This window comes from Zeus faber (assembly GCF_960531495.2).
Source record: "Zeus faber genome assembly, chromosome: 4".
Classification (NCBI taxonomy): Eukaryota; Metazoa; Chordata; class Actinopteri; order Zeiformes; family Zeidae; genus Zeus; species Zeus faber.
The window spans coordinates 11,835,289-11,862,917 of NC_137191.1; the positions used below are offsets into that span (position 1 = coordinate 11,835,289).

The window sequence follows — 27,629 nt, forward strand, 5'->3', positions numbered from 1 at the left end:
TGTAGACGCATACATATATATTTATATCTATATATGTACATACATTATTATAAAATAAATAAATACAGGAAAACATTCTTGGTTCATGGTCTCTTTCAAAGCGGTATTTGGTACAGTCTTTGACCAACCACTGCTTTCTGTTTGCTTGGGTGTTTGAGTCCTTCAGCGTCAACAAAGCCTCCCTGAAAAAAAGCATCTGGGAAGTTGTTTTGTTTGATACACACGCACGCACGCACGCACGCACGCACGCACGCACGCACGCACGCACGCACGCACACACACACACACACACACACACACACACACACACACACACACACACACACACACACACACACACACACACACACACACACATATATATATATACATACATACATACATACATACACACACACGCACGCGCACACACACACACACACACACAGACACACACACACACACACACACACATACATACAGTATATATACATATATATCAGTGAAACATATTCTGTCAGTGTGTGTGAATGGCTGTCCAGTGTAGATTACGAAATGGAGGACCAAAGTCTTTGGCCACATTTGACTATGTACGGCTTGTGTGAGTGTGCGTGCGTGTGCGTGTGCGTGCGTGTGAGTGTGTGCGTGCGTGTGTGCGTGCGTGCGTGTGTGTGTGTGCATAAGCTAAAGGGTTGATGTGTGCAGATTATCTCTTGATCACCAGTCCAACTCTCCCCCTCTGGAATGGAATGGATTGTCCCACGTTAATAAACAGCTCAGTCCAAAATGTGGTCCAAGTGCGCCCTCTGCTGGCGCCTGTCGTAAGTACAGGAGGGGTTCTGACTAGGTTTGGGTGGGGTGACCCCAGCGCCACCCGCTTTCCCCTTCACACTTCTATTCAAGCGTCTCACTGACTGGGAGGAGGGGGGTGGGGTCTCACTCCAACCCCCCATCTCCCCCTGACCCACCCTCTTCTCCTCATCTCCACCCGCTGTCTCCCTCCTTATGTATCCCAAAAGACAGGGGGGAGCTCCTGGGTGTTGGGTGAGGCTGGAGGTGGTATTTTAGCCGACAGAGCTGTGGGGGGCTTGGCGGGGCGTCTCCCCCCACCCCCGGTGTCCGTCCAGGCGGACTGGGCTCTAGATGGGCCCCTCGTTGTGGGCGCTGTGGTTGATCCGGCCCAGACCCACACAGTTCTGCTGCGTGTTCAGCAGGTGGGACGTCTCGTTGGCCAGCACCGGCACCGCGGTGGACGTAGCACTGGAGCTGGTGGAGGTGGTGACGGAGGTGGGGGGGCCGGAGGGGGGCTCCATCACCACGTCGTGGAGCTCGGTCAGCGTCAGCTCGATCTTGGTGAACTCGCTGTCCGTGGACTGGGGCGTCTTGTCCATGCGGGACGCCATCAGGGCATTCTGGTACTGCTGCCGGGACACCTGCACACAGGCACCACGCCAAGTGTCACAATACACTGCCACGTTATACTATATGTGTGTGTGCGTGTATGCGTGTGTGTGTGTGTGTATTTATATATATACTGTGTACACACACACACACACACACACACACACACACACACACACATATATATATATATATATATATACATATATATACTGTGTATACACACACACACACACACACACACACACACACACACACACACACACACACACACACACACACACACACACACACACACACACACACACACACACACACACACATATACATGATCTGCCTATAGTTTATTACAGGCAGATCGTGTGGTTAATAGACAGGTTGTGTTGAGTGTATTTTTTCACCTTTATACTCACTCACTAAAATAAAAAAAAATAAAAAAAAAAATAGTGTTAATGACAAATATTAAAATATTGCCCTCTGCAGTTCCTTCACAAAACCACTAGGCAACTCCAGTGTACCCGTGGTTTACCCCTGGTTTAGAGTGTATAAAATCGAAGGCATGTTCGTGAATTAGTGATATATTGGTGTATTTAGTTTTGGTGAATTTGGTTTTAAACTAAATTCTGTATCATTTTTTAAATTTGTTTCGCTGGCCTGGTGGTTGTAAAATGTAGAGAGAAGATCCTCAAATGATTAAAAAAAAAAAAAAAAAAAAAAACAAAGAAAAACTGATGGAGTTGGAAAAAAAAACAAAAACAAAAACAAAAAAAAACAGGCTGAAACCATTTTTAGCCTTGGTCGTCACAGAATGACATGACATTACTGAGACCACCCATGGGCCCCTGTGATACCTCTGGGGTGGGGGCCCACCTTGATGAACTGCAGGTCGGAGCTGGCCCTCACAGAGTAGTCGGGGACGTAGATCTGCAGGAAGGCGTTGAGCTGGTTGTTGCTGCTGCCCAGCGTGGGCGTGATGGCCTCGATACGGTCACTCCTGTTCAGAGAGTCCGAGTGGTTGAGTCCAAAGGGTCGCGGGGGGGATTTATTCTCTGCAAGGAGAGAGGTTCGCTCCGTTTAATAGAGGCCGCTTATGTTCTACACTAGACTCATGTTTAATTGATACTTTCTATTACAGCAATACATTTATTTACTATACCAATACAGCATGTTACCTGTTTGCAACTACTTCTCCTCATCTACTCCCTACTTGTCTTCTCCTCTGTTAAATATTGCAGTCGCATCTTTGTCTTCCACAGGCGTAAGAAAACATTATTCTTGTATTTGTTGCTCAAACTACAGACGGGAGATCAGTATTTTGCTTCTTAGAGGAACCGGACAGAAGTCTGAATACCCTGCGGCTGAAATATCACCAAGTGCGTATATTCTCAAAATAACTGACCTACCACATCCAGCCAAAGCCCTTCCCAAACTGAGCAGGCAGCGTTTCTTCACTGTGATTAACTGCTGTGTAACTGTGACTGCTCTACTATATGTGTGCCAAAACAACAACAACAACAACAACAACAGCAGCAAAAACAACAGAAACAACAACAACAGCAACAACAACAGCAACAGCAACAACAACAACAGCAGCAGCAACAGCAACAACAACAGCAGCAACACTCACACCCTCACATCAAAGCCGAGTGTGTATAATAATTTCATAGTTGAACAAAGTGTCGCATGGAGCCAGAATGTCCAGGTTCCAGACATGGGACCCGGTGTGGTCGTGACGCCTGAAGATGTGATGGACGCCGGTTCCCCCCACAGCGCTCCTCGGGTGAGGGGGGTCCGCAGGGATGCGGCCGCATGTGAGACGCCTTCTTTCTTTTAATTAAAGCGAGATTATGTTTTCCACTTGTTACAGAAGGAATCACACACAACAAAGTGAAAAGGCTCGGGCGCACTAATGCTACTACGCCGAGTGGAATGTATGTAATCCCATGTTTGAAAGAGAGTGTGAGTGTGCGTGCGTACGTGTGTGTTTGCGTGTGTGTGTGTGTGTGTGTGTGTGTGTGTGTGTGTGTGTTTGCGTGTGTGAATTGAGAAAAAAGGAAAGGGGAGAAAAGAGATGTAGAGGGACATCATGTAATATGTGTGTATGTGTCTGTAAATGTGTGTGGACGTGTGTGTGTGTGTGTGTGTGTGTGTGTGTGTGTGTGCACGCACGTGCGTGTGTCCTCAAGCCCCTATGTGTTTATGTGTATGGGTGTGTGCATGCAGGTGTGTGCTTGTATGTGAGATCGAGTAAATGTGTGTGTTTGTGCCTGCTTGCGTGCGTGTGTGTGGTGGTGGTGTGTGTGTGTGTGTGTGTGTGTGTGTGTGTGTGTGTGTGTGTGTGTGTGTGTGTGTGTGTGTGTGTGTGTGTGTGTGTGTGTGTGTGTGTGTGTGTGTGTGTGTGTGTGTGTGTGTGTGTGTGTGTGTGTGTGTGTGTGTGTAGACCCAGCGCAGTGGGCTAAAGACCTGGCATGTGAACTCTGGTGGATTAGTACTCCACTTTCTAGAGGCCAGAGGGACCAGGTCAATACAGAATACCATAGTGTTGGGAGAACGCACACCAAACACACCTAGACACACACACACACACACACACACACACACACACACACACACACACACACACACACACACTCTTTGAGGGGGAGGGGGCATGTTAGAGGTGTACTGTAGGTCATGGACAGACTCGAGGCAGCAGACTGGGAGAAAGAGATTGGGTGAGAAAGAGAATGGTGTTTGTTTCGGGATACATGATTTCCGTGCGTGGGTGTGTGTGTGTGTGTGTGTGTGTGTGTGTGTGTGTGTGTCTGTGTGTGCGGGCATGCATGTGTGTGCGTGTGTGTGTGTGTGTGTGTGTGTGTGTCCGTCGGGGATTACATGCATGCAAACATGTGTGCATGTGTGTGTTTGCATGAGCGCCCAGCAGTGTCCTGCGCGGGGTCTTGTTTGTGCAGTCGGGGGTGGGGTTAAAGGCGAGAGGAGGAGGAGGAGGAGGAGGAGGAGGAGGAGGAGAAAGGATGCATTCTGGGGCCTCTCGTCCCCAACACCATTCAACCGCTTGACGAATGGCTTTTCGAGGGAAGAAGGTGCAATGCATTTAGCCGCGTCCATTCCTCTTCCCCCGGCTTCCCCCTTTCCCCACCTCCCTGACTCTTCTCTCCGTCTTTATGTCCGAACACAAATACAATCCACGCACTAAAAAACAAAACAAAAAAAAGGAGGTACATATCTAAAAAAACAAAAAAAAAATAAAATAAAATAAAAAAAAAAGCCTATCAGACCAAAGAGTCACACGCACGCAACAGAAATCACCAACACAGCAATAAAACAAACAATGAAATACAGAAACGACACAAAGCGGGAGCCGGAGGTTAACGCACGGTGCCGCATGCAGATGCGAAGGACGTTTAAAATCCACATGCAAACGAAGCCGCGCGCGCCGAGCCGCACCACCCTCGGCCTGCAGCTCCTCCGTCGGTTTGTTTGCTTCACCGAGGTGCGCGCAACACACACCACAACACAAAACGCTCGGTTGGCTATCTCGCGACGGGACGTGCCGAGGGGGGGGGGGGGCGGTGGGTGCGTGGGAGTGGGGGTTAGTGGTGTTGGAAATGAACGGACGGGCGGGACAGGGGGTGGAGGAGGGGAGAGGGAAGGAGATACCGTACCTGGAGATCCTGCTAATGACTCTGCCCTGCTGACCACAAAGGTACGGGACAGGGACAGAGGGACTTGAGAGGGAGAGGGAGAGGCAGAGGGAGAGGGAAGCAGAGAAGGGAAGACAGAGGAGACAAACAACTGGCATAAATATAACAAAATAAAACAAGTTGACCCACTTCTTCCAAATTTCCCACCACGCTAAAAGTCAGAGTCGGTGGACGTATGGGGGACGTGTCTGCAGGAGGTTGTAGTTCCGGGCTCAGGCCAGCAGGGGTCTCTCAGTTCCCACCGCCGCGGTTTATGAATGAGCTTAGGGCAAATGGGTGCACTGCTGAATGAAACCGGCGGCACAGAGCAAGTGCTTTTCCCAGAAGAGTGCCAGTGAATTCCGCTGCATCATTAATAGGTGGGTTTTCTCGGCGTTCTGCGCTCGCCGGTCGTGGCAGCGCGGCCGCTTGTTTGCCACGGACTCAAAGGCATCGCGTCAGAGAGGGCGCCAGGGTGATCCCGGTGGCAGCCTGTTCTGCGCCGACCCGAGCCCTTCCCTGGAAGGGTGAGCCGTGGGGTCCAGGTGTGGCGCCGCCAGGGGGGCCGTTTTCACACCGAGGAGGCTGAGTTTGATTTGCAGTAGGCGATGGAGCCCAATTGATGAGATTTAGTCTCTGGGCCCCCAATCGGAGAAGATTTTTTTTTTTTTTTAATTGTTGGATACCAATTATTCCAAACGTCCATACCTTTCTATACTATAGCTACAAAGATAACAGTGAAACTAGGATCAAAACAGTCATTATTGCACATTCTCTAACGGTGCTAATGTCTTGTAAATGACATAACTGTGAAGTTTAAGTGTGGAGCCCCTTGAAGGGCCCCTGGTGGGGGTCCCGGACTCCACGCTGAGAAACACTGCTGTGATCTATTCACGCAGAAATACGCAAAAACGGACCTTTAACTTAGTTGGGAGAACGCGAAATGGATAAGCGTCTTACCCGGTGATGCAGTCAGCGCCATCATCCCGTAGGAGGAGAACGCCCCGGCTTCAAACTTCATCCCCTCCTTCCCCGCCTCCACCTCCACCTTCCCCTGTGGGAAGTCGCACAAAGAACGGGCGTGAGACACGGCGACAGGAGCGACAGCCTCATCACGTCACATCCCTCTACACGGTGCGCTTGGTAATCCAGGAAAAATGGATCAAACGCAGTTTATATCATGTGTAACAAGGCAAGGGGCTTGGATTATTTATATAAGAAATGACTAAAAGATAACAGATTTCCTCTCCTCTCCTATTTTTGTAGATAGCCAAATCAAATCAGGTGAGTCAGATGTAAAATAAATAAATAATCGAAAGCGAATCATTCCGATTTTCTTATCTATATATGATCTGGTTTGAAACAGTGAAGGCTCCAATATTATTTTATTCAATTTGTTTTTCCACAAATATTGAATTAGCCGTGTCTTCTGAATAGTCCCAACATGGTTATAAAACAAACCTCTATGAACAAGCAAATCTGATTTTGCCCCAGATGTGGAGCCTGGGGCCAAATGCCCCTAGACACCCACTGACACATCCTGACATATTTTCAAGGGTTTTCAAGGATGATAAATAGTGTAAGTATAATAATAATCTGCATAGAAATGGAAAAAATAAAGGAAATACTTTTTTTCCCCTAAAGGGAAAGTATATACATAATAAAGAGACTTCATTCAATTACATAAAGTTCTAAATTAAATAATAAAATAAAAGTAAATAATAAAATAAGTAAAATAATAACATTGGGTGAGAATGTGTAACAGAGATAACAGAAAGAAAGTGCTGAAAATGGAAACGGAGAATTGTATTTTTTCAACTCAATTCTTTAAAAAGTTGAAAAAAAAATAATGTAATGTCATCTTAGATGCCCAAAATGTCAAGCGATCATCATCGTTTTATTGTAGAAGTCGGGAACGACACTGGTTATGGGGCAGAGGCCCCCCGGGAAGACGGACCTGGAGGATGAGGATGAAGTAGTCCACGGGCTTGTTCCTGTGGAAGAGGTAGTGCTCTGGTGCCCTCTTGTTCTTCTCGTCGTACTTGAGCTCCTGGATGACGTTGGGGTGCTTGAGGAGCCGCAGGAGGATCTTCTCCGACATCTGCACGGGTCCGAAAGGCTCCACCTCTGGATGGGGGGAGGGAGGCAAAGGTTTTAACAAAGTCTATCACGCGTATGCTAGAAATGCATTTCAGGGGACATTATAAACGTGAATATTACAGTATTTCAACCCGTTCCCCCATCAGGATCCACATTTTACATCACCCCGTACCCATTTTCCCGGTGATCGCTCGCAATTCTAGGTTTACATTGAAATGCCTATTTTTTTGGGGAGGTGGGGGGCGGGGCAACGAATTAGACGTGTGGCAAAATCCAGAAACTTTGACAGAAATATGTGCCACGGTAGTCGTCAGTGGCACAACATTTTCCAAAAGCCGAAAACATAGGGACAATATTAAGAATCTAAAGCTGCGAGCCATCACGGGGAAAATGTTCAGGGGGTAATAAACGGGTGAAACGTGCGCCTTGACGAGTAATGCGGTTAAAAGTCAATCTATCTGCTCAGCATCGATGTATCAGGACAATCAGCTTTGTAATCTTGTTGCCGGGCACCATGTGTCGGCTGGCTGTTAGTTCCACTACCGGGAACTAAACTCCCTAATAGTGTTTAGAGGAGCCTTAATCAACGCTGAGCCTCTGGGTTCAAGTTCCAGAGCAAATCCAACCGCAACGCCGCACAATTAACAGCTGCCGCTAAGGGGAAAGCGGGTGAAATATTTCACATTTTACACTTTAGCATGTCAACTTCCGCGAAAAAAAAAAAAAAAAAAAAAAAAAAAAAAAAAAGACCCTGAGGGTAGGCCAAAAAAGCCCTGCAAGTGATGTCATGGAGGAGCCAGAGTAAGCAAACAGGGAGGTGTTTTCAAAGCTGTGGGCTACAACCACGACGTGTAACCCCTGGTTCACCACACGCAAGCAAACAGTCACCCATGTTGTTTGGCTCTGCACACGGGCCGCCGAGACGCCCTGCGCGGCATTCCCGAGAGGCCGACCGGCGCTTCGCGGGCCAGCCAGCGATACACACAGACACACACACACACACACGGACACACGGACACACACGCACACACACACACGGACTCTCACACACACACACACACACACACACACACACACACACACACACACACACACACACACACGGACTCTCACACACACACACACACAGACACACACACACACACACACACGCGCGCGCGCAGGCCAAGATGCTTGTTCAGCGCACTAAACATACTGATGCGACAGCCATCAAAACTCTCGAAACAAAAGGGAGGCATAAATAAACGTGGAAGCACACAAACACATAGAAATAGCTCGCAAAACACATCTACGCACGCACGCACGCACGCACGCACGCACACACACACACACACACACACACACACACACACACACACACACACACACACACACACACACACACACACACACACACACACACACACACACACCCTTCCCCACAGTGAGGGGCTGAGGGCACACTGGGGGAAGTCAAGCAGCAACACAGTCCACTCGCCTGTTGCTAGGAAACGCAGGGTAGCCAGCAGAAGCTGAGGTGATATTTTAACCTTTATTTCATTGTCGCTGGGCTTGAAGGCAGAGAAATCCTGCTTCCTCTCCCGATGGGTGATTTTCTTCTTCGTCTTGTTGTCAGCTGGGGGGCAGAAAATACAAATCTGGTTGTCGGATTGTTCCAGGAAAAAAAGAAAAAGAAAGAAAAAAAAAAAAGGTTCTTTGGGAAAACCCATTCCGCTCCTCGCATACTGAGCTCGTCGTCATAGGTTGTAGGGTGACTAAACTTAAGTAAACCCAAAACTTTCAGGAAGTCTGCGGAGCCTTTCTTAGAACTGAGGAGAGATGGGGGGCACATTGTTGTTTTTAGACATTCTTGGAATAACTGAAAATTGCATGTTTTTCTACTGCAAATTAACTGGTGTGCAATACAATTTTACACAATCCATACGATTTCGATTAACGTCATAGGAGGTTTTTGGGATAAATGTCGTGTAAAAATGATTTCCTGATGTCGACTAAAGGGGACAAGCAATTAATCCTTAAAGGACAGGTTCCCTATTTTTCAATACGGATCTCCTTTTGGGAAACAGGAAACTTGCCATAAAGTCCCGTGTGTTTTTAGAGCCTTTATTTTAATTTTTTTTAACAAATTAAAGCAGCGTTACTTCCCGTTTCTAGTCTCATACATTAGCACGGATGTAGACAAAAAAGCTGATTTGTGGAAGTGCAAAACCCCGAAAACCTAATAAAACGCACGGTTTGGAGCCATTATTTCCCCGGTATAATATATAAAAAGTTTGTCACCTTTAAAAAAACACATTCACGGCTTCCGACTTTGTTACAGCCACGGTATGAATGATGGGAACCGACATTTGGGTGACGCCGAGGTTGAAAAATGGCGCCTATCACTTTTAGGAGCCGCGTCGGGGCAGGGGGGGTGGAGAGAGAGGGAAGAACCTACTGTACAGGTCCGTCTCGTCCAGGATCTCGGACTTGATGATTTCCTCGATGACGTCTTCCAGGGTGACGATGCCCAGGACCTCGTAGAAGGGGTCGCCCTCGCCCTCGTTGTTCACCCTCTGAACGATGGCCAGGTGAGATTTACCTGGTCGCACACGCCAAAAAAAAAAAACCAAACAAAAAAGAACAAAACATCGCAGGTCAGTTTCGTGTCAGGTGATGCTCTACCGTGTCAAATATAAATTACAAAAAAAAAAAAAAAAGGAAGGTGGAGGGAACAAACACAGAGAATACACACTGCAATTCACATCTATACACTATTGAAATGATCTCTTCAGGATATACCATTTAGTTTAGTGGGGGGTATTATCGGGGTGTACATTACTTCAGCGTGCCATTCTGGACCACCTTAACGTATTAGTAAACCAGCAAAGCAAACGGCTCCTAGGGAGAAGCACTAGAACACACAGACGAAACGGATCCTCTCCCCGAGTCCATCGTACCCTCTCCTCTCCCCCCGCATCTGCTTTCCCAGGACCCTCCTGTGGGTCGTACCATCTGACAAAAAAAAAACAAAAAAAAAAACAAAAAAAAAACCCTCTGCCATGAACTCAGAGAATACTGTCAGGCAAAATGCTAAACAAATTCTTTGCCTTTTTCTCAGCTTGTGATCATTTAAAAGGAATTTTCCAGAGGCCAGGGCTAATATTAGCCCCTGCAAAATGAAGTTTCCATTCAGCCCCGGCGATATTCTCACCGAGTGAACAAACAGGTCGGCCGAAGCTTCGCAGTGTGATCAGATTGTCTCGGAGCGAGACATTAACATGCAGATAGACCTGGGCGTGAAATAGCGGACAGCCTGGGTCTGCGCACGTGGGTGGAAGTTTTGGCGTTTATTTGTGGGCGAGCACAAGTTTATTCTTAGTGTGTGTTTTTTTTGGGTTTTTTTTTTTTTTGTCCTATCTAGTGTTACCTGGTTGGCAGGTGCGAGGCATCACTCCAGTTCACTGTATTTCCAGGGCACCACAACAGCATCATGATTATGAATCCCATTATTATCAGTTCAGATAATTGGAAGAAAGCTGCGCTGTTTTTAATGTGATGTCATTTTAACATAAAACTTCTTGTTTAATCACACAAGGAGGGGTTTGAACCGGGACAGGGCGCAAATGGAGTCTCAACAGTTTAATACGATCAGCCCGGGCACAGAGCTACACACACACGCGGGCACGAACGCACGCACACGCACACACACACACACACACACACACACACACACACACACACACACACACACACACACACACACACACACAGATCAATGCCGGCAGTAAATCCACTCAGGGATGGTTTCAAACAGGCTTCCAGGCTTTTCCAGACATCCAACTCAAAAACATACCTCATATCATTCATACAGTATTTGAGATATTTAAATCTTTTGATCACTAGTAAACGCCTGGTCATTGTAAAACCATATTTCAACTCACACACACACACACACACACACACACACACACACACACACACACACACACACACACACACACACACACACACACACACACACACACACACACACACACACACACACACACACACACACACACACGGCTATTTTAGTTTCAGAATATTCTTCATGCATTTAATGTACATCAAGAAAGATAAAGATAAACAGATGGATGGATCACATCAAAATGTGACTAAATATGCAGTTTATTCATAGCTCCTCGCTTGCCGTAATCGCAGCGTTTTAAGGAAGGAATCTGAGTTCGATCTGGAAAGCCGACCCTCTGGACCCGTGGAGCCTGAAGCTTGGCACAGAGCCTCCGAGTCGTGTCGTCTGGGGTATGAAGCCTCACATCTGCGCCTGTCTGACTGGTCTGAGGGCTTGGTTTGCAAAGTGGGACACTGGTATGCAGATGCACCATACACACCACGCTCGGGGGTACATTTCACTTTACTCAATTAGGGAGCTGCGTTTTTTTCGAAAAAGCTTTTCCGCCAAACATAAAGTTCTTGTGTCGTAATACCCCAAAAAGGTGAACTGCGGTTTACATGATAATTCAGGGGAACGATATCCAACGAAGACATTGCTGAAAATAAACTAGCACCTGAAACCGCCCATCCCCGCACAAGATAAACACAATTTACACATGAAAAAAACATTAGAACTCAAATAAAATAAGGATTAGCAGACCACAAATGCTTTTGAGTGCATAGCAATACATGATGTACCACAATAGCAATTGACATTTTCAATTGGTGCTTCATTGAGTCTATACTTCATTAAAATCGATTGACAAATCAATCCATCCATCCACCCACCCATTCATCCATCCATCCATCCATCCATCCACCCATCCATCCATCCATCCATACCCCAAGACCAGCCTGAGAACTCCTCCTCATGCCTTCGGAGACTAAGCCATGCGCTCTTTTCCACCATTCCCAGCTTAATTATGGAATGCAGCTTTGTCATATTTTTCCATAGCGCAATTTCCGCCTATAAATAGGCACATGAGGCTTGGAGGGTTGGGGTGGGAGTCAGGAGTTTGGGGATCAGGATATGTTGTGGACACTGATCACCCCCCCCCCCCCCCCCTCCTTCCTGCTTGTCTCTTCCCCTATTTTTCCAAATATTTCAGCACTGACAAATATAGTGTAATTTCAGGGCGATGGGAACCCGTTTTTTTCTTTTATTCCAAATCTACCTCAAGTGAAAAAAATGTCAAGACATTTTGACCCGATTTTCCATCAACATGGACGGCCAACGCTGGATTATTTTTGGTAGCCATGTCATCCTCTGTGGATACTCAAAGCCACCAAACATTTAAACGAAATATTTAGACTAAAAATAGACCCATTATTTCTTATTATGAAGCAGCTGGCTAAGATGCATTATATTCATTAAGATGTGTGTAAATATGCTGAGTATTTAATACACTTAATCCCTTTTGATAAGCATCAGGAAGCTAAATAATTCATAAGAATCAGTATGGGTCCTTGAGTTATTTACAAGGTGAGCAAAGTGAGATGTGACCGAAATGCATTTGTATCTACGTGTCAGCTCCCGCAGATATTTAACAAAGAAACTATTTTCCCTGAACACGCGATCAATCTGTCATCCAAACGAGCGTGCCGGAGGGCTTGAACGATCTGAATATCAATTGTGAAATATCAAATATCCGTCTGCCGGGGAAGGTCTGGTACCCGTTGTACCAGAGGATATTCCACGTGCAGGGGTTCGATAGAGGAGCCACATCAATCATGCCTCATATTGATGGAAAGCAATCTCATTGGCTGCCGTGTTCATGCCTGTGATGTTCTGGGCGTCTTTAAGGGAGCAGGGTGGGGTTCGAAAGCCAATCATCACGGTCTGGTGAGCCCCACTGTACTGGCAGGTCAAGGATCCGGAGGCGCGGGTGAATCGGTGCGTGGTACCGGCCGAGGCACAGCGGAGGATTCCCAACGAGCGTGGAGACACGCCCTGGGCTTGGTGATATTTCGATGGATTTTTTTCTTTTTGAGGATCGGGGACGGACTGAGAAGATCACATCGGCAGATGCCAGTGAGGGACGCCTCTTAGGTCACCCTGAAGAAAGCTGCATGACACGCTGTCAAAGGTAAATTTGATTTCTAAAATTTCTAATATACCCCTGAGAACCCGCAAAACGCTTGATAAGATGCTAAAGTAAGGTATGAGTTGGTGTCTAACATTCCACCCCTTTCCTCGATGCTGTCTGAAGAACCTAACCTTGACTCTGTGAGAGCCATTCCTGCCTACAGCACAGCGTATCAGCAATGCGTGGTGACCGCGAAATAAAATGTGCAAAAACAGCTTATTTTTTTGGAAAAGCTGACACACCAGTGGACTCGCACTGGCCTTGTCGTTTGCCAGTTGCCTCAAAAGTCGACGCCTTCATGTACCGATCAGGTGGCACCAAAGAACAGCCCTGCTCACGGAGGCCGCTCGGGGCGACAGCACGCGCTGGGACTAAAACGGGAATCCATATTATCGTCGGCGTCGGGTGGACTGCAAGTCCCAGAATTCCTTTTTAAACGTCCCGTCCCCCCCCCCAGAATCCGGGTTTAGCCTCATCTTCGCTCTAACGCGTCGCCTCCTTATCTCGAAGGTTCGCCTTCTTCAAGTCGACTGTTTTGTTTTTCCTCGGTTACGGGAGGTGGCAGGGGGTATTTTTTTTGCTGTTGCTGTTTTTTTTCTGTAAATGTCCACATCGACAGTTTCCTTTCCACAACTAGCTACGGTGCTTCATCAAATCCACTGCGGCTGACTTGCACTACTTGCCGATCAGGGCACTCTTGCCGGGAAAAGCGGACCGCGCCACCAATAACGAGAACAGCAGACATTCAAAGAACTTGAATGGTTGTTTCTTATTATTAAATGGCCGCTTAATAGGGTATCAACCCTGTTTGTTTGTTTTGTTGTTTTGTTTTTTTACTAAATAATCTTACGGCTTATCATAAGCGGGGAAAAAATATAGTTTCCCAATTTTGCGCTGCATGAGCGGGTTTGCATGCTTGGCATGCTGTCACTGACTTCCTGGTTCTCTTGCAGCGCTCAGCGGCTGCAGCCAGACCATGGTTCTGGCACTTCGTATGATATGGATTAATTGGGGCAATGCAGAGGGGTTAAGACTGCTCACAGTTCCAAACCATCATTAAGCGGCCTTGGTCACAAGATCACTCTGCTGCTACTAGGCAGCGGTGTTTTACTACACACACTGTACAAACACACATGCATGCACACACACACGCACACGCACACACACACACACACACACACACACACACACACACACACACACACACACACACACACCACTGCAATGGCATTGTTGTTCATTCAGAGAAGCAGCTTGCTGTCGTAGCTGGCTGTGTTTGTTGTTAAAAGGTCCCCTGTGTGGAGATTCCAATGGGCCTCAGTCATAAGGAGAGGCATCAATGGGAAACCAGTGGGAATACATGAATGGGCCAGTGGTCAGGTGCTGCTCTGTTTGTGAACGCTACGGCAGCTCCGTGACGGTGATTCGCCGCTTTGAAGTGGTAAAGTTCACAAAGAAACGATTTCATCCGACGGCCCGTACACTTGGAGTTTAAACTCACAACCCTGCACAAAACAAACACGCAATCTCTCGTACCGATCAGCACTATTTCTAACCGTCTCTTCTATTTTTATAGATTCATCATGTTCTGGAATGTTTGGGCTGGATTCAAAACAGTAGATGATTAACTGGCAGTTACAAAACTAACTTCTTTGTAGTTAAATGTCAATAAAATGATCTAATGGCTCCTTAAGGTCATTAAGCAAGTGATTGAAACTAACTAATGTACAGACACCATGGGCTACATGCACATGTCTGCCCCTTCTATAGTACATTGTTTTGCATGATGGAAGGGGCTGGCCTCCCTGAGCTGTTGCCATTAAACCCATCAAATTGCTTTGGGTAACAAGCTCTAATGGAGGAAATGTTTTCACTTCATATGTGATGCGAAAATAGTTAAGCGGTTGAACACCTGAAAACACACACTTTCTTGGCACCGAGTGCATAATACCTCAATTAGCCTGGGCTGAAATCCTTAAATCTACAGTGAGATAATTACCAATAAAAAGTGATCCATGCCATGCATGCTAAGCTTTTAGAATGTGGAGCGTTCGGAGGAAATGAACCTGGAAGGACGCGTCACACGTTCTGTCGTTTTACGTCCGATTCCATATCTCACCGAGCCTCCTGCTAAGAGAGAGGCGCTGCACCCTCTTAACTGGAATGTATGGATGTTCTCTCATGAAACATGTCAGCAGTGGTCATGATTTAAACTTTTCTTTGCAAATGTGATCAAATCGGCATTAGGGATGTGAAAACGTGGCTCAGCGCCATCTATTGGTTGAAATCAGCACAAAGCGGGCAGGAGGAAACTTTTCACAATCTAAAAAACGCCCCCATCTCACCCGCTCTCTGGCGTTTTTGTTTTTTTTAAATGATGTAGTGGGGGAGGCTCAAATCAGGGGGTGAAAAATTTATTCTTAGCAACCACTTGTCATCGATGATAAAATATCAAATAAGTCCAGAATTAACATAAGTAAATAGAGCTGCACCTAAAGATTATTTTCTTAATCAATTAATCTGTTGATTATTTTCTTGATTAATCGATTAGTCGTTTTGTCCATAAAATGTCAGAAAATGCTGAAAAATGTCGATCACGGTTTCCCAAAAGCCCAAGGCCACATCATCACGTCTTGTTTTTTCCACAACCCAAAGATATTCATTCAACTGTCATACAGGACTAAGGAAACCAGAAAACATTCACATTAAAGTGAATTTGGAAATTTTCTTATTTAAAAAATGACTCAAAACTATAAATGGATTGTCAAAATAGTTGGTGATTAATTTAATAGATGGCAACTAATCGATTCATCGACTAATGGTTGCAGCTCTATCAGTATATTCAGTCAGTAATTATCTGGAATTGTATGATCAAGTAAAGCAATGTTAGTTTCCATAATGAATAATCATATTTTCAGTATTAAAGAAGTTATATTTTATACAGTGTATGTGTATGATAGGGAAAAGAGCCAGGGTGTTGATACAAATCTGCACTAAGACAGTTTTGTGACTCATCAAGGATGATAACCCCAAATGATGATTATGACAACAACGTCTCGCAAAATATTCACGATTTAACAACATTACGCAGCTCTAAGTAGGTTTTTTCCCGTACGAGATGCATTGGAAGGGTCCAAGTGGTTCAGATAAAATGGGCTCATCACCAACACCCAAGCAGCCTGTTTCACATTTTCATAATTCATGACACATTTGTGCATGTGAAATAAATGGTACTGTAGTGTGATTTGAACTGCCATGATTGGTCTGTATGATACTTTAGAGTTAAAAAAATATCAAATTTTCACTTGTTCAGTTAAACTGCAAAACGTGTGGAACTTTAAGAATTGTAAACAAAATGCTGCAGCAATTTTTAAAGAACAACAGCAGAAAAAAAACAACAACTGCTCCTGATTACCACGTATATGACATGCGGGTGCTCGCGACAATGCTGTTTTAGGGTCGACGTAACAACGGCAAACGCGGGCTGAAATGAGACGAACGTGTCTTTCTCAAGCGGCGTCCTGCACTTCAAAACCAGCGATAGAAAGTGGCAGAGCAGGCTTTTTTCAGATTCTCAGTTTCGTTTACTGCGGCTTTTTCCGCCAACCTTCATCGGTGGCAATCTGGGGGCCGGGGGCCGTTGTTGTGCCCACTGCTGACTCCTACTTTTCTGAAGAGCTTTCTAGCGACCCGTGCGATCGCCTCTCGCGTCTTCCTCCCAGAAAGGACCTACGCTGCAGGACGATGGTTTCCCACCATGTCGGCATGTGAGCGTTTTAAGTCGGATCAGATGTCTGATCATAACTGTTTTATTTAAAATATATATCTGAACCACACAGACAAAGGGAGGCCTGAGTGCAATCTCACAAAATAAAATCACACAATGTCTGTGAATGAAGCCTAAATGGTACTTTCTGAACCAAAGTGTTGCATCTATTACTGGGGCTGTTGGATTGACACAGAAAACTGATGTACAACACAACTAACATCGCTAAATTGTTTTTGCTGAGTTCCACTAAAGTCTCACAAAGTAAATTCTATCAGCTGATTGAAAAAATAAAAAAACATTTAAAAAAGTACTGGTGTCGTTTGGGCCTGTGAACGGCCGCTTTGGCTTTTCCTCCTGCCAGTAAACGGAGAGACAGACAGTGTGCCCGGTGTTATCAATGAAGCCGGGCCCTTGGCTCTCCAAAAAGTGCAGCTTGGAAGCCGTCCATGGAAAGGCATTAGGCCTGGAGGTTTCTGTCGTTTGTAATTTACAACACTGAGGGAAATGGGCAAGAGGACAATATGGAGGGTAGAGAGAGGGAGAGAGAGAGAGAGAGAGAGAGAGAGAGAGGGAGAGAGAGAGGGAGAGAGAGAGAGAGAAAGAGAAAGAAAGAGGGAAGAGGGGAGAGAAAGTGGAAAGGAGGGGGATGGGGCTCGCCGGACAGTCCAGTCCTTGAGCAAGTGGCTGAGCTTCCCTGAATGCAATGCAAAGAGGCTGGTTACTACCCCGAGTAAGACGACCAGCGCGGCACAATAACTAAGTTAGACACCGAGGAGAACTTCCGCTGGGATGGAGCGTAAGGACTGTGTCCATGACCGTTTCATATATTTTAGTTGGTGGCCTAGAGTTGGCAGCCGCAGCATTTAACAGCGCCGTATACTTTGAGATGTACTGTGAGATGGGTCCATAATTCTCTCTAAAGCGCCATCACTCCGCCCTGATTTCATACTATTACTCCCGGATGTCATAAGGGTGGATTTATTTACAGATAGTTAGAAGAGGTTTTCATGAATTTGTACAATTATGTCGCTTATTGTGATAATAACGTTATGAGCCATTTTGATCATCGCCATCATACGGCCACACTAATAGTCGCAATTTCCTTTCGTTCCATAACAATGACGCCATGCCCAACAACCAAAATGACCATGATAATAATCTTAAATACATAACTACATTCAAAACAAACATGCCCGCATTTTTCTCCCACCGTCCTTGCAAGTGCGTTGGAGAAGATCACTGTAAAGGAGATTAAATGTTTTATATCAGCACGTATCATACTGTATTTAACCACACTCTCAAGAGAAATGAGAGAAAACTTGGTACAACTTGGACTTCTTCCCTACAATTTCAAATCGAAACATTATACCCGCTGCATTCGTTTGACATGTGGGAAGACTGTAAAATATAGTTTAATTTCAAAATGTTTGGGATAAATGCAAGGGCTAGATAAAACGCTCATTTCTACTCATTGTTTGCACCGGCTGCTTGAGCCAACACACAGGATTGTTACAAAAATATGAAAGAAATGCATCTGACATCATACAGGTACTGCAATATAAACCACTCCTACCTTGTGGAGCACATTACCAGTTACACGCAGCATTGAAATTCTAATTGTCATTTAGCAATTTAAATCCAGCACACTTCCAACGTTTTGCAAATTGAGCAGGTAGAAGCCAGGTTTGGCACTTTCATATTTAATAAAAATATGTATATATTTCAAGTAATAATATAAGGTATATGATTTCAACATTACGGGACAATATTAAAAGATTATGATTCGCGTTGAAATCTCTGTTTAATAGTAAATCACAAATACACAATCAAAATATGGGAGAGAAATGTCCGGCACATAAATGAATGTAACAAAGTAGGCCACCCAAGCACTAATGTTCTCCTGACAGAGCGTAGCTCAAATGGGAGGTGACATCATAATAGGAGACCTGGTTTTGTGGTTGAAATCTCTGCGAGAATCTGTGGTGAAATTGGTCTTTTTTCCACACCGGGCCTTAATAAATTATTGGTTCCCATCATTTAGAACCGCTCCGAGCATTACCACTGAGAAACGTACTGTGCCAGCGTGCTGCAGCTTCTTACTGCGCGAAACGCGGCCAATCGGCCACACACCTTTCTGTTTTCCTTCAGAAAACAGGAAGCTTGCATTATAGGCAAGGCAAGTTTATTTTTAAAACACATTTATATATTATAGTGCCATGTGCCTTAGTGTTTTTGATCGTTTGATAGTACTGTGCAATTTCCACAGCGCATCCGAAGCACCATGCTGGCTACAGCCGGATGCCACTAGGCAGCGGCGCCACTTCCTGTTCCTAGTCTCTCGCGACGTTAGTACAGATGTAGGCAAAAGAGCTGGTTTGCAAAAGCGCAAAAGTCAGTAAAACGACAGTATAGCATTCAGTGATGTAATTCTACGAACAGTTTAAAATGATGGTGACCCAAAATTCTGCTATGGCCTGGGTTGAAAAACGATGAACCGATCCTTCGAAAACAAGACAACATAATTAGAGTCCTTTAATGCGGTGCCACTAAAGCTCTCCCCCCCCCCCCCCCCCCCTACGTGATTCTCTGAAAGTTAGCGTGGTGTTCAGTACTTTACGTACTTCAACTGGTAGGCATAGGAAGCCAAGCTCAAACTACCAAACACTGACAGACTGGCACAGCGAGGGCAGAAAACAAACCCGCTGCCAAGCAAATGTTGTTAGGTTCTTTTGGGTTTTTTTTTTTTTTTTTCAAACATTTGCTCTGGTGGATGTACGCAGAATTATTCCTGATAATATTGATTAGTATCGACATATCTGTCCCATTTATCTGCCTGCAGCAATTGCTCCGTCAGAGCACCCTTTCTTTTTTTTCCCCCAAACGATGCAGCCCTTTAATGTTCGCATGCACTTAAAATAAGTGCATGTGAACAGATCTGGTATCTGTGTTTTTGGGAAACAGCTTTTTTTTTTTGTTTCCAGGGCAGAGTGGGGGTGGTTTGCATTCTAGATTGCATAATGAAAATGTATTCTCAATAGCGTGTTGCTGCAGGTACTAGGCAACTTGTTCCGGAGACTGGCCGGCCTCCTCGCTCCACAACATGCACGGAACCTCCAAAGCCTTCACTTCGTGGGGGAATTCTCGTGGTCACAGATGACAGGAAATGCATGTCGCCAATGAGTCACCGGCGGAGTGAACGAGGCCGCTGACGCTGCGACGGCTCTGCGTGTGTCCCTTTTTTTTTGGCCACAGAAATTTGGATTTGTTTGCCCTCAGCTCCAATGTCTTCCGCATCAGAGAGGTGTAGTACGGGGGAGGGGGGGGTTCTTCTTGAGGCCCGGCGGACGAGCACATGCATATCACTGTGCCGCGGAACATCTCGGGCTGCTGAGAAAGCAGGTGTTAAAATATAATTGTAATATTAAGGAAAAAAAAACAAAAAACGACAAAAAATGGCATATACGGCAGTGAAAAAGTCTGTTATTATTCTTTAGGGAGCCACCTTTGATGCTGGAGGATTATACACAAATAGGGTTTGCGCCAGAGGAGGGGGAAGGGGTAAAGGTTAGTGGTTCAAAAGTCTTTCGTGGAAGCACGTCTAAGTTCATCCGATCTCCACGCAAGCCCTCTGGTGGAAATAGAGGCTCATTCACGATCCATTTTTAGGAATAGGTGGTACATTGTATTTTTCTACCGGAGCGGTTGCTGGCTAAGGAGCCGCGTGCCAAGTGGGACAAATTCAGTGACAGTGACACAGTTGTCGGTCGGTTTGAGGCGAGAGTGAGTTGTAGGGTAATATTGCATAACAGCGGCGCCTGCCTCATCACACACTCTGCAAAAACACCGAGGCTGGAAGTGACCCGGGGGACGCGAGGACGCGCCGGGCTCTCTTGAAGAGCCTTGGAGGTACGGCGGGACGTGCGCGAATGCGTGAAATGAGGGAAAAGTCATAATGCCAGATCAGACAGGCTTTGGGAATGCATTGTGGCTGGATTCACACCCCTCAACTCTGGTACTAATCTGGTTTTAAAGGCCTACAGTACGTCATGTTGTACCAGAATTTGAAGAATGTAGGCCGATTGAAAACACAGACTTTTAGTACAACAAACCCAAGAACAACAAAGACCAATATTTCTTACCTTTGGCAATGCTCGAATTCCGCCATATTCACCACATTCACCGTATTCAATGCATATTTGGCCAGAGTTTAAGCGTGAGTATCACACATTTTACCCGGCCGCTGCTGGTGTGTTCCGCAACAGAGAGTAAGTAAAAAGCAGACAACCTTTGATTCGAGGTAATCAGTGCTGATAAAGTGCGAGGCCCGCAGGAGAAACCTCGCTGTGTTCAAAGGGGTATCCCTCACCAGGAACCATGACTGTTCTTGCCAACATGACGCCACTTAATCCCAACTCTTGTTCCAGCGTTGGCACCAAGGGTTACCAGGCAAAGACTCAAACAAGATTTCTGGTCATTTAGCCCGAGACGCTTCCCCAAACATTCACCCGAAAAGGAATATAATATTTTTCGAGTCGATAAGTGTTTAATCGCGTCACGTCATTCATTTGACGACAAACCGTGAGAGATAAAGAATGAGTTTCGCTCCGAGACAAAAAACACCAAGCCAGTTCACAGGCGCTGTTGAATCTGAATTAAGCATAGATTGGCCTATATTGCAGAAAGTGGAAAAGTAGTTCAAGACGTGCCCAGTCTCATGTCGGCTCTTTTACGCAGGGGAATTCAAAATAACAAGGAATCTCAAACGTCTCAACAACTTGACGTATTTACTTTCAATCACATCCTTCTACCATATAGTTCCTCTATACAGGTGTAAGGACCAAGAGCAACTCTTCAACATTGGATACTAATGTTGAATAGTAGGGTAGCCCAAAATTCAAATACCGTTGAAACCTTCAAGAAATGTTGCCATAAAATGCTCATTTTCTGCCGCATATGTGATTTTTTTATTTATTTTTTTACAGAATGAAAAAGATGTTTCCCGTGTTAGTTAGTGGGGCAGGAGGCTGTTGAGGTAAAGACCTCTACTTAGCCTCAGTTGGGTCGGGTCCCAGTCCCCTTTCTCATTCAAGTTGGGCGAGTGACCTGCCTTCTTCGGGGGCAGCGAGAAATAAATGGAAAGTGGCAGAATGCCTATGTATAACCTGAAAAAGCAGTAGCTGTTTCTTAAGCGAGCACCCGCGTAGAAAAAAGTCCTCCTCGCTTCCCCTCCGAAGGGAAGCCCCCAGTTTATGCCGGCGAACAAATCAACTTTCATTTTAATCGAATTGAATTAACACGGATCCGACCGGAGCCGGCGTGCCTTTTCTGTGTGTGCAACTTAGGTCGGGTCCCTGAAGCAACACGCTGACCTCGTCATTAATGGTAAACCTGCGGCTTGACAAGTGGCCCCCGCATGACAATAATTGTTGCAATCACAGAGAGCAATTAACAAAGGGGTCAGCAGTTTCCAGAATGGTGCCTGTCTCCATTAAAAGGTTCCATGATAAATTTGCTTACAACCCCCCGACCTAAGCCTTAACATTCGCCGAAGGCAAAACCTTTGCACGGGGAGAAAACCGGGGTCCAGATTCTGGTGTGCTAGTAATGAAACCATGCTTACACCATGCTGTGTTACTGAAATTCCGAAAGCAGACACAGAAGTCGACCACCATAATAAAATAATATGGGATGATCAAATACTATCCCGGTCACGCATCCATATGAAATAACTATAAATTCACCAACATCGCATTTCCTGCGCATGCCGATACTTATGAATTTCGGGAGGTCAATTTCCCATTTCCTCCTTCATTTTCATCGATAACGCTTCGCACGGGCGTCAAGGAGCCGTTTCGTCATAATAACAGATCCAAAAAGGAATGAAAAGAAGAGCGATGATACAACAGCCAAAAGCATCCTCTATAAATGCACAAAAATCCCGAATCATAACCTCACCCTGAAACTCTGTTGAAAAGCAAAAAACAATCCAGCTGACCGATGTGCTCCGCCGCTCTGCACGATAGACGGCAGACGAGGCAACTTTCTCTTTTAATTTTTTCGTTTCGAACCCGACTTTGGAGGACTGCGCCGCGCTGCAAGCGGTATCAAATTAATTAACAATGACTTAAAATACAAAGCACTTTGAACTGCGGACGGAGCCGGATTGACGTGTGACGCTGACCGGGCGGCTTTTCTTTCAACTGTTGCTTATTACTTCGACAAAAGAAAAAAAACAAAAAAACGGAGGAAAATTCTACCTGCAGCGGCAACGCGGGGACAAAACCAATGACGCAACATCCTCCATCACTGCCCATTAAAATGGAGGGCAAATACGGCATTCTTATTTTTGTTGGTGTGGAAGACAAGCAGAGAGAAAAAAATAAAAAATAACGTTCTAAATTTGGAAAAACACCAATTCCGTTTCCAATACCTCGTTTAAGATCCTGATCAGCCGTTCCTTACTCGACAGAATATTGACTTAAAATTGGCTTTCGACGCATCCAAGTATTAAAGAATTGTCAAACACCACATTTCAGGTCGGCGATGTAAAGAAAATGGCTGTGATTAGCGTGGATTTAGGTGGGTTTGTAATGAGCAGCATGTAAACATGAAAAGTCAAGTTGATTCCAGCAACGGAAATGAAGAATCACTGAATGGCAAGTCGGTCTGTTGAGTGGAAATCCTGTGTTAGTAAACACCGTAGGGTTTAGCGGCTTCGGCATTCTCCAGCTTTTGATCAGGTTTTTTGGGTGTCTGCTGACAAACCTGATCTGGATGCAATCCTTTTGTTTTTTTGGTCCCTTCTCTTGATTTTGGCGTTGGGCTGGATTTGCACTCAAAATGACATCATCATCATCATCATCATCATCGTCATCATCAACATCCTCCTCACATAACACCCTGAAATACTAGAACTTGAAAAAACCCCAAAAAGAAACAGCGAAATATAATGAGACACAAAATATAGAATAAGAGCGTGTCTGTTCAGGACCATCCGTGCACGGCCATCTGTTAAAATGCGAGCGCATAATTCTCGCTGATCAGGTGCTGGTAAAATAAACAAACAAAAAAACTACGAGTATATTATGTAATTCTAATTTGGCGTGAAAGACTTGAGCTAATTTCTCGTAATGGAGCTCATTGATTTGTCCTACTTCTTCCCAATAAATCCTCTTATGCCGAATGGAAATGTTCTAATGACCCCACAATACACCAATCACACTTGCTTCACATGCTTTGCATGCTGGGCCCGCATGGGGTCATTTTCTACCAGAACTCCATTCTTCATTTTAGGATAAGACACTTGTTGCACACGGTACTGTGGTTCCCCACGCATCCCTGGGGGGGCTTCATAAGGGCACCACGGATCGCCATTTGCCATCACATGGAAATAAGGGTCTTATAATCTCCACCCGATATGCCGCTAATCACCTTGCAAAGGTCACAAGGAGCTGCGTAAAACATCAGGTCAACTCTGAGTGAGCCAGGTAAACATCTTTCTTAAGTGCCACACACACACACACACACACACACACACACACACACACACACACACACACACACACACACACACACACACACACACACACACACACACACACACACACACACACACACACACACACACACACAGGGGGCTTGAGGGTGTTAGAGGCTGTTATTCATTATCCACACGACTGCATTCCAAGGGCTGGACAAAAGGAGTTATCGCCACCATCACTCAAGAGACCGGCATAAGAGAGGGAGAGATCGAGGGATTTAAGCAGGTTCTCAAACAAGATGCCCCCGCCTGATAACCTTAGCACCGCCGTTGCACCATTCCCACATATCCTGATGCATTTACGAATCAGAGGGAGAGAGGGGGGTGGAGAGAGAGAGAGGGAGGGAGAGAGAGAGAGGGGGGGGGGGGGGCAGAGAGAGAAATAGAGGCAGAGAGTGAGAGCGAGGGAAAGAGAGAGAGCAGAGAGAGAGAGGGGAGACAGAGAGAGACAGAGAGGCAGAGAAGGAGAGAGAGCGAGAGAAAGAGAGAGAGGGGAGAGAGGCAGAGAGAGAGAGCGAGAGAAAGAGAGAGAGGGGAGAGAGAGAGACAGAGAGGCAGAGAGAGAGAGAGAGAGAGCGAGAGAGCGAGAGAGGGAGGGAGGGACAAGAGTAAAATGTTGAATGATTGGAGAGAAAGAGGGAGAGGGGAGAAAGTTAAGGGAAGGAAAGTGTAAGAGAGACAGATGGGGAGGAGGAGGAGGAGGAGGAGGAGGGGGAGGAGGAGGAGGAGGAGGAGAGCCGTGTGAACATTAACATGGAGTGGAAGTGATGGAGGAAGATAACAACTCCTGCACAGGAAATGGCCCAGAGAGGCCACAACAAGTGCAGCACCTCGGGGGCCCCCTCACTTACTAGGGCTTGCGTCAAAAGTGCAATATCAAAATAGATGTTCACATCGAGCTGCTTTTAAATGATCCGGATGGAAGCATCACACACACATCACCTGAAATTTCAATTTCAACACCTAACAAGTCCATCCCTTCAGCATCGGTGAGCTAAAAATAAAACTCCCAAGTTGGCGGTGTGTAGTAAATGTGTTTAAATCAGTGCTGGACCCAACCCATGAGATTTCTGATCCAGTGTTTGTTTGTTTTTTGGGATTTTGTTGTTTGTTTTTTTAGGGAGGCCACACAAAAGGGACCTGGACCACAATAGGCCCTCTCCCCTCGTTTCCCCTTTGGTACCTAGAATGTCTTGTGAAGTGGTGGAAAAGGGGAGTAGAAACCCCCTTTAGACCGGATTTCACTTTTTTTATCACTGACGGTCTTGTAGCGTGAAAGGGGTTTTGCTCTCGCATGCATGAGATTGTGAAGGTGAAGGTGCAGGTGTGTCCTTATTCTCCATCGTCCCTCAATGGCAAAAGTTGGCCGCTGCAGCTGCCAGTGGCAAATTGGATGGCCAAACTCAAACAACAACAACAACAACAACAACAACAACAACAACATAAATAATAAATCTCACCTTTTTTGAACTCCTCCAGCATCGCGTCCAGCTTGGTGTCATTGAACACAAAGTGCAGCGGGTGGCTGTAGAACTTGGTGATGGTCTTCAGCGGCGTGGAGTCGTCCGGGTCCACGAACGCCAGGTCCTTGACGAACAGTAGATCCACGATGTTGGAGCGCTCGCTCTCGAACACCGGGATGCGCGTGTAGCCGCTCTCCATGATCTCGGACATGGTGTTGAAGTCGAGGATGGCGTCGCCCGGGATCATGAAGCAGTCCCTCAGCGGGGTCATGACGTCCTCCACGGTCTTGGTCCGGAGCTCCAGGGCGCCCTGGATGATGTTCAGCTCCTCCTTCACCAGGTCGTTGTAAGGGTCCGTGACCCGCAGCATCTCCAGCAGCTTCTCCCGGTTGTACACGGTCCCGATCTCCTGGCCCAGCAGGTAGTCCAGGAGCTTGCTCACCGGGTACGAGGCGGGGAAGGTGAGCAGCATGAAGAACTTGGTGAGGAAGATGGTGTTGGCGCCGACGGCGAGGCCGTGTCTGGAGCAGATCGCCTGGGGCACGATTTCGCCAAAAATGACTATTCCGATGGTGGACATCACCACCGCGATCAAGCCGGAACCGGCGATGTCGTCCAGCAGGATCGTCAGCGTGGTGTTGACCAGCACGTTCCCCAGGAGGAGCGAGCACAGCAGGTAGTTCCCCTGGCTCCGGACCGGCTCGATCTTCTTGGCGTAGTTCTTCTCCTTCTCGGTGCCGCAGTTCTGCACGATCTGGAGCTCCATGGGGTCCAGGGCCATCAGCCCCAAGTTCAGCCCGCTGAACATGCCCGACAGACACAGCAGCATGGAGATGAAGATGACCTGCAGCCAGAAGGGCAGCAGGAACTTCTTCTCCTCCACCACGGTCACCCGGGTGTCCTCCCCGTCGTGGTAGATCCAGGTGTGCTCCGTCCAGGGGTCGTGCGCTCCGGCCGCGGCCGGCGCGGACGCGGACGCGGCGATGCAGAGGTAATACGCTTTGCTCCTTTCCGTTTTCCGCAGGGGCTTGACCTCGATCTCGACTATCCCCGACGTCTTGCGGCTCAGGATGATATTGGGCAATATGATGATGTCGGAGGTCCTGATGCCGCAGGGATGCGCGCCCGCCGTGTCCTCCTGGCTCCGGTTGTCCCCCGGCGAGCTGTCCACGCCGCCGCGGGTCCGCTCGTGCTCCGTGAACGCGATCTTGGACCACGTCTCGTTGTTGATGTTCTGCCCGTACACCCGCAGTTTGACGCGGGAGCGCTCGCTCACCCGCAGGTAGCCCCGGTCCATGAAGGAGATGTCGTCCGTGTCCTCCAGCCGCAGTCCGATGATCACCGTCTCCTCGGACCCTTCCTTGCCGACGGTCGGCGTGGCCAAGCAGCCGCTGACAGCCAACAGAACGATCGCCAGAGCCCGGACCCGGTTGAATGACGCCATTTTTGCAGTCGCGGGTGCTGGCGCGGACGCCCGGGACATATCGGTCATGAATGAAGGAGACGCCGAAGGATCAGAGCCCGTCGGAGCGCGCCCTCATCTCCGCCGACGGTCGCCGTGGCTCGGGCATCGGGGGTGGGGGGGGGGAGGGGGAGGGGACTCGCTCGGTTCCACCGCGCGGCCGACACTGAAGC

General features: G+C 46.8%; 1 protein-coding gene across 1 annotated transcript; it reads right to left on the minus strand.

Annotated features, from left to right (window-relative positions):
* Positions 1–1,118: 1,118 nt before the first annotated feature.
* cnnm2b (cyclin and CBS domain divalent metal cation transport mediator 2b) lies at positions 1,119–27,477 on the minus strand (the record flags this gene model as incomplete). Its single annotated transcript, XM_079999130.1, has 8 exons — positions 1,119–1,412; positions 2,251–2,429; positions 5,046–5,108; positions 6,024–6,117; positions 7,021–7,190; positions 8,641–8,778; positions 9,601–9,744; positions 25,992–27,477. The coding sequence occupies 8 exons, from the start codon at positions 27,475–27,477 to the stop codon at positions 1,119–1,121; spliced, it is 2,568 nt and encodes an 855-aa protein (XP_079855256.1).
* Positions 27,478–27,629: the final 152 nt, after the last annotated feature.